At 35.2% G+C, this 17,451-nt stretch overlaps 1 protein-coding gene across 1 annotated transcript in view; it reads right to left on the reverse strand.

The window, feature by feature from the left end:
• LOC132544424 (uncharacterized) overlaps positions 1-17,451 on the reverse strand; it is a gene marked incomplete at its 3' end in the record, with an annotated part of 137,490 nt that overhangs the window by 114,764 nt on the left and 5,275 nt on the right. Inside the window, exon 2 of the mRNA XM_060208017.1 lies at positions 13,951-14,098. Coding sequence (XP_060064000.1) covers positions 13,951-14,098 — 148 coding nt within the window. The remainder of the gene's footprint in view (positions 1-13,950; positions 14,099-17,451) is intronic.

Below are 17,451 nucleotides of genomic sequence, written 5' to 3' on the forward strand. Positions count from 1 at the left end.
GTATTTTGTTCTGTGAGCATTCTGTGTCATATTGACATCATCTACAATTATTTCGCTTTTTCGAAGAAAATACAATATCAATTCGACATTAGTGGTTTATGTCAAAATATTGATTAATAAAAAAAAGCAATACATTCATCCATGTATGTTTTTTTGCCAAAATAGCAATTAATGAAATGGTATGGATCATATATGCCATGTTGATCCGAAGGTTTCAAATTTCAATTTCCTGTCTTATTTTTTAACTTAATATATTTTATCTTCAGTAATCCATGTCATTTTTTAAACGTTGGTTTCGGACTTCCGATCATAAGATGACTGTCTACGTTTTATGAACGACCAATAGTCAATATGGCTAATCATAAAGGAATTAGCCCCTAACGAACTTTGTATTTATAGTTAAGGCTATTGATTTCTAACACTTACCGCCTGTACCCCTTGTCGGTCTAACTGTCTCTTCCGAGACTGATCTGTTATATGATATCGGATATGAAAATGTCCTCGCAATGTGTTCAACATCAGCACATGATCTTCTTAAGAACTCGACTGAAAATCTCAACCAAATGTGTATTTTATGATGTTAAAAATGTTACAATTTTAGAGATTCTAGTGGTTTTAACATATTTTTATTGCTGTTAAGCAAAAGGATTGGGCACAAGTTACAATAACATTATCAACGCCCTTTCCTTTAGAAGAATTGCATATATACATTTCAAGATGGCTCAAAATAATTATATAGATATCACTTTTAATTGAGAGAGAGAGAGAGAGAGAGAGAGAGAGAGAGAGAGAGAGAGAGAGAGAGAGAGAGAGAGAGAGAGAGAGATTTACTCGAATTCCATGGCTAAATAAATACATTCTTACAAAAAACATCTGAAATATATTTTTAACGTCTGTCTATAGTCACGGGGTTTTTTTTTCTGTCCATAAAAGAGTAGAGCGGATACTGAAATGTGAGATAAACTGTGTATAAGGAACATGCATGAAAAATAAAATTCCAACTTATAGATCATCATTTTTAATTAACAGACCTTTATTTCGGTGTCAATATAAATGTTAATTAATTTTGCGGTTCTCGACCATTTCTTTTTTTATTCTTTTGTCACAGCCTAGACCTGAAACACTTGAATAACAACATGTGTTTTTCTCCGACCATACCTTATATAGAAATAACTGTCGCAGGTTGATCGAGCTACACTTTTACAAGTTAACATTAAAAACAAATAGTAATTGTTGACAAGTAAATTGTACTAAATAATAAACTGTGTTTATTTTGACTTAAAGTACTGTGATGTACACAATCTTTTTCACTGTATCCCATTGTAATAATTGGTATTTATGGAAACGAGGACTTAAATGCACGTGTCTGGACAAAGTTAATTCAAAATGTGAAGCACGACTCAAAAGTGTCGACTTCCGCTTCTCGACATGCCTTGCGGTGTCATTTCCGGACTATGATGTTCTTGCATGTATACACGAATATGTATGGCTTGTATATTACAAAGCGAATCCGTGAAGACAGATCACACAACTACATACACAAGTATCTATCTTACTTCAAATTGTATGTAGACGTAATGTACATTTATCGACAGTGCCATTGTTATCAGATTGTATACCGTCCCCTTCCCAAATTTGTTTAGGTTTCAATTATGGATGTATTCAAAGCAGTAAGGTCATGTGACTAGACAAAACAACCATGTGGTCACTTAAACAACGCCTGCACGTCCAAAAAAGATGTTTCAGCCGTGAAAAGTCCTTTTGATACAGTGTTTGACCATGTTAGAGCATTTGACTTCAATCAAGATACATATAACGATTGGCTATCATTTTTGATAAAGATCTGATGTAAGACATATTCCATGAATAGATGGTGATGAAAATACATGTAAAATACACAGAGCTGGTCCGTCCTCAGACCAACCCCTCGTTAGTAATGGAGGCCAAAAATGTAGAACTCTGATCAGGAAATAATTTGGAAAATTGGAATTACTAACATTGTAGCTATAACAGACATCCAATAAATAACACGCCTGCAGAATTCAGACACGGAATAAAAGCCTTATGCGATTTCGTGCGACTAAATATTATAAACGCTTTTAGATATCTTCAGTTTGGACTTTTCTTTCTATCCAGTAAGTGGATTTAGATAGGCGTATCATTCAAGTATATGTATAAACATGCATGTTATACCACATGTAACGTGGAACTAGATGTAGAGGGCGCTTCACGTACTCATGGAAATCAGAAATTTACATTTTTTTTTTTAAATAATTTGATTTTTGTTTTGGATTTTATCCTTTTACACTTTGAAAATAACAAATAATCTGTTTTAGTTATAATAAGTAATTAGATATAGTATCTCCAAGTATTTCTGAAATTGTCAGTTTTGTATATGATTTGGTGGCATTCCATAAAAAGGCAGATCATTAAACCCCTAACTAATGATGTAACAGAACGCATGAGGGTACAGAACAGGTTCAACATGGAATAGTTTGGAGGGTTTTTTTCCAATGTTGTAGTAACATGTCACTCCAACATATGTGGTGTTTCTTCTACTCAAGTTGATTCTTTTCCAACAGTTACACAAAAACACTCGCTAAATCTCGTGACTTAAATGATTGTTAAAAGACAATTAACTCGAGTAAAAGAGAAAAAAAAGTATATTACAACCACTAGTATTCAATGCCGTATACGTAAGTATTGTTCGAAGTACATACCACGACCTGTGAACAGTACGTGATTAACCATACAGATAACATTAAACTGACACTTAAATGGATTTTCAACCACCTAAAATGTACGCACCGTATGAAAACATTTTGATCGATATAAATAACACTTGACGTTTTAATTTAGGCACTCTTGATGTATTTTGTATGGTGCTATTTTGGTAGGTAATACCTTTGTATATACTATTTATATAGTTCGTTCGATATCTGATAGTGTTTTATGATATAATTAAAGGACTAAATTATTTCTCATTTAGATTTTGTTCTAAGTATTCAGGCCGAAGTCGAACTGGTTCAATCCAAGGCATTGAAATTAAATTAACAGGTAATCGGCAGCCAGTGGTATTCACATTTGTTATTGTAATCTCACTTTTTTAACTAAAATTACAGGACCGTGGTCTAGTATTTACGACAACAAATTAATTTTCACTCAGAATGTGTTGACTTTGACAAGTCATTGGTACAGGTAAGAAATCTTCAGTCGTTTGTTTCTATTCGTATCAAGTGAGGCGTGCTGAAGCCCTCTGTTTGAAAATGGAATAGTGATTTAAAAATCGGTTAGTTTCCTTTCTTGTGGATTCAATGTAGAATTATGTTGTACGTTGATTCAGTCCATATACCCATGTTTATAATTTAGACGATACTGTTGTTAAGGGTATAGGTAAACAAACGCTATAATACGTCTACCCTGTAGTTGGTGCAAGTTATTAACACAGACATGGAAACGAAAGCTGTGAAAATGTTAAATTGCTTTTGAAGATGCAAATAAAAGCAAAATTGTTAAACAGTGATGACAAAACCAACCTGCCGCATCATTATTTATATACTGATACCGGAATTGGAAAGTTTTCACGTGTTTTGAATGCCCTGCTGACAGTAAAGCAATGGTCACATACATTGCCTTTGTTTAACAAATATTATTCGTTGCTAACAGCTGCAAAAAGTTCGCAATTTCATGAAAGGAAAAACGCTAAATCCAGGGGCGAATTTTAATCTTTTTTGTTATCAACAAAATTTGCACTTGAGTTGTTCTCAAATGCAGTTTTATAGTGTCGACACAATGAAATGTAATTATGACACATTGGTATATCACCACAACGGATGAACAATATACTAGCTTAGTAGGTATGACCGCAACAAGTATTGATTTCACAAGCATCGGTTTAAACAAAACAAAACGTCTAGTGTTTCTCGCTTGGACGGCAGTAAAAAAATGCCTCGAAGAAGTGATACATTACATAAAATTAGTCTCATTTTACCATCATGCATACAGGTGTAGTTCACTGACTTTTCAATTAGGACAAGAGAGTGTCATATGCTGGATTGCATTAGAAAAAAAGGAAAACTATTGTATATATGCATTAGCAACACATTACGTTTCACAATTGGTTGAGCATGTACAATTCGGCGCTCTTCCTGCTGAAATGCAGAAATTTACCGTGACAGTTAATTTCTTGACAGTGTCGTTAATATGTATGAGTTTTTTCTTCGTTAACATCAATGACAATGTGTTGCATGTACTGCATAACATCGTCTAACAATACTTACAGCTGTAGTAGAATTTGATCAATCAAATATAAGCCACATGTTATTTAAGTAATGTACCTTCTCTGTTTTATTTTAACAAAGAATTCTGGCATTTACCGAGAAAACTAATCTTAAGACAGAGCAAGTTGCTAACCTTATGTAATAACTGTACTTGATTGGAGAGCTACATATTACAGTATTCTTAATTGTATTACTATCTACGGAGAAAGAGATACATGGAAAATTAGTTTCCACACGACAGTGTGACTTTCTCTTGGTTACTTATGATCAGCCTTTACAAAATTACTCATTTGAGGAGTTGTCGTAATTTGAAGAGCAATGTCACCTACATGCGACTAAAATAGAAAACATATTTAATAACTTTGAGAGAAAAGTGCCCGTCATTAGTTTTTTTACATCTGAAGAATTTTGATTAAATATAGGTATATATTCCACGGTGCTGATTATATAATGATTCACAAATTATGTATGATAATAAATTATCATCGTATTGCTCATACAAAGCAAATCAAACTGGAAGAGGTGACTACACAACACCCAATGACAGGCTATATTCCTTCAGGAACACCTGGAATAATTTTCCCTGTACTTTTGTAATGAGTCTCCCCGAAATAACTCCTTTTATTCACAGTTTGCACTAATTCAAGTTTTAATTAAGTTTCCGTAGATATGTCGATATTTTCTTGGTTGTAGTACACGTATATCCGTGACGTTTATATCGGTGCTGTACACGTATATCCGTGACGTTTATATCGGTGCTGTACACGTATATCCGTGACGTTAATATCGGTGCTGTACACGTATATCCGTGACGTTTATATTGGTGCTGTACTCGTATATCTGTGACGTTTATATCGGTGCTGTACACGTATATCTGTGACATTTATATCGGTACTGTACACGTATATCTGAGACGTTTATATTGGTGCTGTACACGTATATCCGTGACGTTTATATTGGTGCTGTACACGTATATCCGTGACGTTTATATCAGTGCTGTACACGTATATCCGTGACGTTTATATCGGTGCTGTACACGTATATCCGTGACATTTATATCGGTGCTGTACACGTATATACCTGACATTATATATCGGTGCTGTACACGTATATACCTGACATTATATATCGGTGTACTACACGTATTTACCTGACATGAAGCCAATTATAACTACGACCTAATACACATTGTACATGAAACAGAGGTCATTATTTATTTCAGTTCCTCCGCTAGGACTCGAACTCGTTACCCCGGATTGGTATTCTGACGCTCAACCGATCAAGCTTAAGTTCTCTCTGGCTGAGAAGTATCTTGCGGCTTGTATTTTACCATGGTTGCATACGTTTTGGCCACCATGTTTTCAACAATGGTCAGTGATTCGTAATACGTCATTATTAAACCGATCATTAAGTTATCCATCACGAAGGGAACCAATATTGTAACTGAAATATTAGCATTTGCATCTAAAACAAATCGATCAGCAATCTCTATCCTGTCGACATTACAGATGAGGCATAAAGGACATCACTGTTTCATTGAATTTGACGTCCATTGTCCGTTTCCATTCATTTATTGCTGACTAGGCAAATGGCGTTCATTATTGGGTGGATAATTATTCCGGACATGGAACTCTTCTGGGTCGTTGTATTTACGTTTTATAATATTAGGTACATCTGCACTGGGTTTGACTCTCTATGAATTGGCGTATATCCCAGTGGCACATTTCGAACATTTGAAAACATTACGTACCTAAATTTGGCAGCTTTGATGTACTATTTCACTAAAGAAATCAATGTAAAGTTCAAGTGGATACAAAGACAGTACAATCAGTGACATCTTAGGTTGTTATAGCAAGTTCTACGGGTCTCTTGTGGCAGTGCCAGTGAGGAAAGTCTTGGGTAAGACATATCTAATGCCGATCTCGAAAATGAGGATAAGAAGATTGTACAAAAGACACACAAGTGATAGCACCTTTTCATAATTTATCAACCACTTATATCGATCTTTTCCTACAAAGAAACCAGCATGAGCGACTTTCCAGAAAGCTGTTTGATATGCGTGATGATTTCATTTCCCGTATTGAGAGTTTTCCTAACTTTTGATATTTACATGTCACCGGGCATGTTCCACAATATCACGATTTTCATTGAAAATGTCATCAACTGACAACCTCATAACACAGGGTTTCAAAGGATACAGGTTGAGGAAGGTTTACGATCGTAGATAGTGATCACAGTAAGAAATATTTAATTTCTTTGTGCGATATGAAGCTGGACGTGTTTGATGCTTGTTAGCTTACCTTTTAGTTCCGTTGCTGTATACCATGTTTTCATTTTTAAACGTGATTTAACTTACTTGAAATAACAGAGATATACATGCCAAGTGTCGTCAATTAAGCAGAAGACGCTTAATCTTTAGGACCACCTTGTCTCCTGGTATATTTTAGGAATACATGTGTAAATATTTTTGTTCATATTTTACCTTAGCGTTATTAAATTTGAGTTTTGTTTATGGTAATGTTGAATTCCACAAAAAGAAATTGCACTCTTACTAAAACTCCATACACATTTATTACTGGTATTTCAATATACGTTGTAAATATACACAATCGTAAGTAGTTATAAAAATTGGTACCTCATTAAAGTGTTCGTACAACCCCGACATTATTATGATGTTTCACCCAATTACGTTATATTAACAACGGTTGGATTTCACTCCTGTCTACACAATACACATAAGCAGTTGCCGCAGGATTTCGAAAGTTTCACTCATAGACTTATTGTGTTTAAAATTACTTCAGTTACGAGACCTACAATCCGTATCGGAATGACACTTTATTTATATATATTCGAATATCATGTAATAAGGTACAGTCCTTCAATGACACGAAATCTTACTCAGTAAGACGTCAGACAATCTGTGCGCCATACTTCTCTTCTGTGCTACATTCCTGATTTACTTCTGATGTTTCTTGTTTCGTTTATTGCAGATTACTATCTTAATCGGATCCTATTGCTCAAAGTGTAGTTCTGGGTAAGCAAATCGCTAAAGTCTGCTCTAGATCAAATCTAGATATGCAACTGTTTAATTGCTATTGAATATTTCTCCGGAATAAATACATAATATTACATCTACCGACGTAAAAACTGCCTGTTTAAGGCTAAGCTTTTTATCAGTGATGACATCGGCGGTCGGCAGTATCATCCGTATGCCGCCTACAACATTAGCCGTGAATAATAAACTAGTTCTTTTGACGGCAATATAAAGGAAAACAAATACCCTGACTAGGAATAGTACAATCACGTTCCTAAATCAATGAATAACACATTTGTTAAATGAATAAGTGACACTCAAATCGATAGATTTGTTTTATTCTGCATTCAAGCTTTCGCTTTGACGTCAGGTTCATTCGTGGATGAGACACTTTACGCAAACACCTTTCTGAACTGTCACTTCTTGGACACGGTGCAACTTTCTAACGCCTCATTAGGCAATATATTACATTAAATTTTGCCTTGTGAGGGTCTTAAGTTTTTGGGTTCTGTCCTAAGATCAAAACTAACCAATGTCTATCAATTAGAATCTAATTGTTTCGTGCATGACGTTGAGTTGGCTTTATGGACTGGATAGCCTCGTGTCATTATTAAAAACACAGAGAGGTGGCATGCAATGCGTGCGTGTCCGACATATGATATTTCAGTGTGATAGTACTTTAAAAGTGCCATCAGATGAAACCTACACGTTGGGAGTCAGTAACCCCACCCCATCAACCTTAGATTTAGCTTTTCGGGATGATTAGTCAGATTTAATGTGACCAGGAAGAGGAAAGTATTACCAGCTGTTGATAAATTTAAGTTTATTTTATAAAGAACGGCATCTGTTAATGTTATAGCAAACTATCAAACCGTTAGAATGTAACAGCCATGGGTTGGGGTGTTTGTCAACAGTGTGGATATGTACAGTTTGTGACAGATATTTCCGGGAGAGGTGTTTCTGAGGATGGTTGAAACGGAAAAAAATTGTGTGGTTTTGAGGATGGCTGATAGTGTTTGCCATCTTTGTGAATATGTAAGTGAGAGATATTTTCCGAGAAAGCTGTTTCTTGAAAAAACAAAAAAAAAAATGTGTGGTTTTAAAATGGCTGACAGATCGAATGTCTGTAGAAAAAACAGTAAGATTGACTTGTATGTCTTTGTGACGATTCTCCTCACTTTTTTTACATTAAACGAAGTGAATAAGTGCAGCAAGCATGAGACTTTATTTGTTTTAAGTCAAACATTGCATTTCAGACCGTGTCCACTTGAAAGAGGACATTTGGTGATGTCATTTCACTGACACCAGCCGGCATTATAACGACACCAGTTACTTACACTAGCCTGTCCATCATACTGAGTCTAACTGACATCAGACCGAATCATACTAACACTAGACTGTCCATCATACTGAGAAGTGACATCGGACCGAATCATACTTACACTAGCCTGTCCGTTATACTGAGAAGTGACATCAGACCGAATCATACTTACACTAGCCTGTCCATTATACTGAGTCTAACTGACATCAGACCGAATCATACATACACTAGCCTGTCCGTTATACTGAGAAGTGACATCAGACCGAATCATACTTACACTAGCCTGTCCATCATACTAAGTCTAACTGACATCAGACCGAATCATACATACACTAGCCTGTCCGTTATACTGAGAAGTGACTTCGGACCGAATCATAATCACACTAGCCTGTCCATTATACTGAGAAGTGACATCAGACCGAATCATACTTACTCTAGCCTATCCATCATACTAAGTCTAACTGACATCAGACCGAATCATACATACACTAGCCTGTCCGTTATACTGAGAAGTGACATCAGACCGAATCATACTCATACTAGCCTGTCCATCATACTAAGTCTAACTGACATCAGACCGAATCATACTTACACTTGCCTGTCCGTTATACTGAGAAGTGACATCGGACTAATCATACTAACACTAGCCTGTCCATCATACTGAGAAGTGACATCAGACCGAATCATACTTACACTAGCCTGTCCGTTATACTGAGAAGTGACATCAGACCGAATCATACTTACACTAGCCTGTCCATCATACTAAGTCTAACTGACATCGGACGAATCATACTTACACTTGCCTGTCCATCATACTGAGAAGTGACATCAGACCGAATCATACATACACTAGCCTGTCCGTTATACTGAGAAGTGACATCAGACCGAATCATACATACACTTGCCTGTCCATCATACTGAGAAGTGACATCAGACCGAATCATACTTACACTAACCTGTCCGTCATACTGAGAAGTGACATCAGACCGAATCATACATACACTAGCCTGTCCGTTATACTGAGAAGTGACATCAGACCGAATCATACATACACTAGCCTGTCCGTTATACTGAGAAGTGACATCAGACCGAATCATACTTACACTAGCCTGTCCATCATACTAAGTCTAACTGACATCGGACGAATCATACTTACACTAGCCTGTCCGTTATACTGAGAAGTGACATCAGACCGAATCATACTTACACTAGCTTGTCCGTTATACTGAGAAGTGACAACGGACGAATCATACTTACACTAGCCTGTCCGTCATACTGAGTCTAACTGACATCAGACCGAATCATACATACACTAGCCTGTCCGTTATACTGAGAAGTGACATCAGATCGAATCATACATACACTAGCCTGTCCGTTATACTGAGAAGTGACATCAGACCGAATCATACTTACACTAGCCTGTCCGTTATACTGAGAAGTGACATCAGACCGAATCATACTTACACTAGCCTGTCCGTTATACTGAGAAGTGACATCAGACCGAATCATACTTACACTAGCCTGTCCGTTATACTGAGAAGTGACATCAGACCGAATCATACTTACACTAGCTTGTCCATTATACTGGGACTAGCTGACATCATACTGACACAAAGAATTTTTTTCTTAGAGCATCCCATTTAGTGTGTCAGGGAGGATGAAATATGAATAATATTGACTTTATGTCAAGGCCTGCAAATGAAATACAATTTCTTCATCACTTTCAAGTGAATAAAAACAAAACATCAAATGCAGAAATGCGAGGCTCAAAATGATTGAAGTCTTTCTCTTCTTTTTGAATAGCAATATCATTATTGATATGCTGGTGATGTGTTTAAGTGCTTGTTCCTTAGAGAAAGATTTTCGTGCAAAATGTCGACAACTGACAGCTCACAAAAACATTTTAAGAAGTGCAGATTGATGAAGTTAATGGGGGACGTCCCACGGTCGTCATAATGATCTAATGAAAAATGTTCTAGATCCTTTTAGAATTTTTTAAATAGATTTTTCTGTTTTGTTTTTGTTTTTGGTTTTTCATATATCACCCTTTTACACAGCAAATTTGAGTTTGGATTAAGATTCAGTTGACAAGCTGTCTTGTTTTTGACGATGCCTCACTTTTGGTCTTTAAGTAGGAGTTCACCACTGCTAGCGTTCACAGTGTAGAACACTATGAAGTCGGAGTCCGTACCACACTACCATAACAAGGCTTACTTACACAAACACAGCATTTCGAAAGCACGCACTCAAGAAATTGCATTACCTACGCATACAAAGCGAGGCCGCTTTTAAATGATCATAAATGTTCAGACGTTAAAATTTTAACGATATTGTTTGTAGATTTACAACTATATAATGATTTTGAAAACGCTGACGAAATGATGCAATTAGGGAAAATAAGTCAAAAGAAAAAGTATAAGTCAGGTTAAAAAAGTCATCATATAAAACCTCATAACTTACGAAATGATTAAGCCAGCTACAGGGATATACTGGTTGTATACACGACGTAAAATACATAGACATTGTTGTTAACAGTACGTCAATTACAACATCCGCTTCGTTATTTATTAACACATTTGTGATACAATAACAAAAGAATAAGGAACATAATCTATCCATTGTGTTGATGGCACTTTTATGTTTACATAAAAATCTATTGAGTTTACCCAACATCTATTATAAATGACAGCGTCAGAAAAATTAAAATAATACATTGTTTTCACAATTAATATGTCGTGACAATGTACCGTGCTTTATATTACGTAGCGATAACAAATCTATTAACAGGAGTGCTCATCACAATTCCATCTACATACAAGTCTCCTTAATTTTGCATTATGTCGGAAATACATTTTTGTAGTTGTGTTCTAGGACCATAAAGAAAATACCGACATGATAACACAGCCTTAATTCAAACTCAAAATCAATGCAATACGGGCACACTGTGAGCTACATGAAGACTACTGAAAAATATCAGGAGAATAAGACTAGGTGTTCCGCAAGAGTTAGCCTTTTCTGTTTCATCGATGAAACCCGCCACGTTAACTTGGTAATACAAGTACGTCATGTTCTCAAATGCGAACAAAGCATAGAACAACGAAACCAACAAGCAAACTAACGAAGGGCAAATACGTCAATCGTCATACCACATAAAGAAAAATAATAGGTCTTAGTAAAAGTTGGGGTCCGTTGATACTAGGGGAACAGTAGTGACCAAAATTGGTCTTTTGCACCATCATGTCGTTTTTTATTTTGTTTCTATCCATTCCGATTCTATAGCCGTAGTCACACATTCGTCTAACTCTTGTCGTTGTAATAATGTTTAATCCTAAACGAAAAGAGGAATCACCGTAAAAGGACAGAGAAGTCTGACGTCACTAGCAGTTTCCTTACCCTTATCGTAGACCTCAAATTCCAGAGTATATTGTTTCCGTAACCTTTGTTAACATGTGTTTTGCAAAATATCATTTGGCTCTTTTCATGTTGAAGTTCTGTTTTGTCATCTTCCCTTGATTAGGATGGTGTGTTGTATCGTCCGCTATTTTGTGTAATTTGTATTTTTTTTTCTATTCGTAGATCCGTATTCCTTGATGATTAACGTCGTTTAAGTGTCTCAGTTGTATAATGTTACTGAATATACCTATAAAGTAATGACTTACAATAGACTCACTACAGTGACAAGATAAAGGACTGACCGCATATCCTTACATATCCTAATATATCCTAATGAATCCTAACATATCCTAATATATCCTAACATACCCTAACAAATCCTAACATACACTAACATATCCTAATATATCCTACTAATTCCTAATATATCCTAACATATCCTAACATATCCTAACATACCCTAACAAATCCTAATATATCCTAACATATCCTAACATATCCTAACATAGCCTAAGATATCCTAACAAATCCTAACATACCCTAATATATCCTAATATATCCTAACGAATCCTAATATATCCTAATATATCCTGACATACCTAATATATCAAATTAACAAACTATATATCCTAACATATCCTAACATATCCTAGCAAATCCTAACATATACTAACATACCCTAATATATCCTAACATAGCCTAATATATCTTAACATATCCTAACAAAACCTAATATATCCTAACATACAATTCCTAACATATCCTAACATATCCTAATATATCCTAACATAGCCTAATATATCTTAACATATCCTAACAAAACCTAATATATCCTAACAAATCCTAACACATCCTAACATACCCTAATATATCCTAACATATCCTAACAAATCCTAACATATCCTAACATATCCTAACATATCCTTACAAATCCTAACAAATCCTAACATACCCTAACATATCCTAACATATCCTAATATATCCTTACAAATCCTAACAAATCCTAACATATCCTAACATACCCTAACATACCCTAACATATCCTTAAAAATCCTAACAAATCCTAACATATCCTAACATATCCTAACATATCCTTACAAATCCTAACAAATCCTAACATACCCTAACATATCCTAACATATCCTAATATATCCTTATATATCCTGACAAATCCTAATATATTCTAATAAATCCTAACATATCCTAACATCGCCAATTTGCTGAGACCCATGTTTATCATCGGTCCACCACTAATGACAACGTTTGTATTTTAACAGCTTGCGATAGAACAAAAAACGTAAAATAAATGATTGGTACAGCAAAAGAATGCCACAAACCTGGTTACATAAATGTACCATGCTAACATGTGTTGAAATATTAGTTTTCGACGTTTTCCTTGGGAACAAAAAATTGACAGGTTGATCATGGCAATCTGTGAAGTATTGTACATCAGGGAAATGGGAGCTTTCTTGTGTATGCACACAAGAGAATGGATCATTGCTAATTGGTAGAAATGTCAAATGGTTATTCGTGTCCAATTAATCCCTCATGTCTCATAGGATGTGTAGTAAATATAACCTGTCACAAATTGCTCAGATTCATTTAGTCCGTGATGCAAATGTACACGATGAGTCATATCTTGACTGGCGTTACTTAAAGATTATACACTCTGGGGAATAGATGTCTCGGAGATATTGTCAATATCAAAAATAAAGTTTTGGATACGTAAGGCGATGATTATGTGAAGGTCACATTGTCACGTTTTGATGGATTTATTAAGTGTAGTGTATTATTCATGATATGTGTAACTTGCTTGATTTATTTCTTTACTAGGCTGTCCTCTATGGTAAGTAGGGCAGTATAAGTGCATTTAGGACAGTCTTGCAGGAACAAAGGTAAGGTGTAATGTGTAAGAAATGTACCTGTTGCCCCCGTTTCATGATCGTAAGGGTTCAGATCTTCATGTATCCTCTTTTCTACAGATTTTGCTAATGCCTTCTTTGACATTGTCCTACATTTGGCCTTAAGTTGAACATTTGCCCCTGTGATGAAGGCTTTGGGTTCTGCCACCTGGTCGATACATGCCAGAGTCTTTAAAAATGGTAGTCATAACTTCCGCATGCTTTAGCATTTTGGTAAAGTAGCGACTGGTTTGAAAGTGTCATTATGCTGTGGCCGAGTTGGGGGTTTTGGTAGTATGTTTCAGTGTGGTAGCACTTTAAAGTCGGCTTCAGTTCCGCACTAACACAAGACGGCTTACTCGTACATATCGCAGCCTCTGAAAAACGTATTCACTCATCACATCCACTTACATCGTTAACACCTCCTCAAATTACCCAAGCTGTTGTCAGGACATCAGACAAACCAGGCCAATATCTCATTTGTCCGTATAATGTTTTGCCCCGCGGTATTCTTGCCAACCTTGGCAGGATTCACTACCATAAACACAACATTTCTTTAACTACATTCTGAAATTGTTACTGCCATTTGGTGTGATCGGCTGTTGATATTGTCGAGGGATTACTTCTTCCGTTTCCAATTTCTAGTATGCTTGTTATGCTGTATTATGAAAAACACACGCAAGTGTTTTCACCCGTGGTATTTTGACTTTATGAAAATAGTTGATACCTTTGCTCTTTTCCAGTTTTTATCGTTTGTTGGAGATCCTCTCCCTCAAAATTCATCTAAATTCTTTTTTGCAAACAGAGCTGTAATGACATGGAACTCTGCTTTACTGTTGGCATTTTGATTAGATAATCATTGAAGCTGTCAGATATTGTTCTTTCCCGCGATACTCTTAAGTGTTTTTCTCTTTCACGTGGATCGAACGTGTAATGTTCATTGCATGGTATATTTGTCTACAGAGTGTTATTTCCCTGCATTCAAATAAACTAAGCTTGATACCGATAACCTACACTATATGAAATCTAACCAAAGAACATATACTGATTCAGTATTAAAATAAAGTAGATTGTCTCCTGATGATAGCGATACGGACCTCCCACGTTTGTATTGGATTCCTAAATTTCACAAGAATCCATACAAACAGAGTTTTCCCAACGTTTACTAGTTCACCCAAACTTTTCTCAAAGCTTCTTAGTATTGTTCTTAGTACTATCAAATAAATGTTACAGTTGTATTGTGATACTGTTTACTCAACAAGTGAAATTAATGGTATATGGATTTTTAGAGCAATCTATATGCATTTTAACCAATCTTGAACAACCTCTTCTAAATACATTTCTTCAATACGTTTAACAAGAACATTTGGTATATCTACTCTCAACAACACCATACCCCATTCTAGACCGAAGGAAAGCCTTCGTTCACTTGTTATGAGAGTTGTCTTTTCTATTATAACCTATAAACTATACTGAAGTGTATGTCGAGGAAAAGTAAGTCAAGATCAAAGAAGAAATATACGGAGGATGAAATCGTAAAAATAATAGCATTCTTGGTCGACAATATCTTCATCGAGTTTGGTAACAAGATCTTCCAACAAACCATTGACATATCTCTCTTGTGATTTTTTGTTTATTGTTCGAGTCTGAATTTATCGACGAGCTTGGTCACAATGACCTTGCAAAGTCCTTCAATTTCACTTTTAGATGCATTGATTACTTTGAAAGGACATCACATTAAAAACTTTATTCTTTTCATTAATTGTGTATGTTTTATACCTTCCATTTTCTTTGTTATCCCAGTATTCACAGTCGATTTCCAATGTCCTGATTGATCACTCATTTTATTAGGGCAACCCCTCTCAAATTAAGAGCTGACATCAGTTTTAAAAACGAGGCAGTGAACATATGAACATATGTATGGCGGAGAAAAATTTAATGACACTGTACGTAAACACATGTTTTTCAGCAACCTGTCATGGACCAGTAGATGTTTAATAACTCATTTTTAAAGTTTAATAATTTAATTCAGAATTGTGACATTAATAGCTAACGTTATTGGTAAACAATATCGCTGCAGCCGTACACGTATTGTAAACAACATGTAAAAAACAAATAAAATTAACGTATGAGTGAGTAGGAATGTTAATTCAAAAGATACGTAAAATAGCATTACAGCCAAGTAAATATGGTACATAATTTATATAGAAGAAAGTCACTACTAATTTTCTCTGTCGCTTATGTCGAACATTTTGACAATAAAATGTAGAGGCTAGATTAAGTGCGTGTCATTATAATACACTGAGTTGTTTCAAGTAGTTTATATTCATCCCGGTGTTGTTTATCAAATCTAATTAGAAATGAATAACTGAAAAGACAAAAATGGCAGAATAATTACCTAGTATTTCAACACTCGGAAGATATTTTATTGGGGGAACAACCATGATGTAAGCATCGTATTTGTTTTGGGAGCCGTGATGAACCGTGTAAGTAAGTCCAGAACAAAAATGTAAAATTGGCCTGCATGTTTAGAAGGAATAGCATATACATTATCTACAAAAATATAAAAACAATAATATTCACCGAATTAAATCTGACTGGAAACTTCGTCTTAAGTACATTTTGAACTTCCAAATGAAGATTATTACAATGTGAAAGTTCAGCAAAGTTAAGAAAATTAAAAATTCTCCAAATAACGTGGTTTGTTGGATCTTTCGGGAAGGACACATTTATAAACAGCGTATTAGTTTTCTAGTTGTGATAAATCTTCTATATATAAAATGAACTATTGTGTTTACAACCCGATGGCATATGCATCCTAACTCTGACTCACAACCAAGGTCGGAGAGTCAGGGCCAGATAGCAATCTGAAATACCAACAGCTGTCGTTTTATATTATTATTACTTATATCCATTAAAACATCAGGAGTTAAAAGGACCAAATAATTAAATGTCCATAACCTATAGAACAAGTGATAACATCGAGAAAAGTATGTTTAAAGTTATGCACTTTCTGTTAATTTGAACCATAAAGTTTGTAAACAACTTAATTGCGCATGCATTAATTGTTGGAAAAATTCTTACTCATTCTCAACAAGAATTATATGTGTTAATTTGTCTCTTATCTATTTGATATCTGTGGGAATTTTTACTCATTCTCGTATATTTTTCCTTGTTTTTTGTTTATTTCGGTCACTTTACTTGTATTCCTCAAAAACATCAACTTCTATATCTGTATTAAACACATTGGAATCTGTGACCTTGTCGTTATCGTTTTGTAAATTTTTGCTCGATCAAATCATATATGCACAGCCTATTTCAGGTTTATGGCAATCCCATCGACTACATCTATAGCAAGTTTCAATTAAATTTTGTGACTACAAATCTGTAAGGTGCATTGCGTCTTATTTGTATTTTCAATGGATTTTTCGTGTAGTTATACATTTAATGGACCGTCAAGCTAACACGGTTATGTTCACGTGATCTCGGGACACGTGTACTATGCATATAATGCCAAGAACT

This window comes from Ylistrum balloti, unplaced genomic scaffold (genome assembly GCF_031769215.1).
Source record: "Ylistrum balloti isolate Yb309-2 unplaced genomic scaffold, AGI_CSIRO_Ybal_v1 Utg369798, whole genome shotgun sequence".
NCBI classification, from domain to species: Eukaryota; Metazoa; Mollusca; class Bivalvia; order Pectinida; family Pectinidae; genus Ylistrum; species Ylistrum balloti.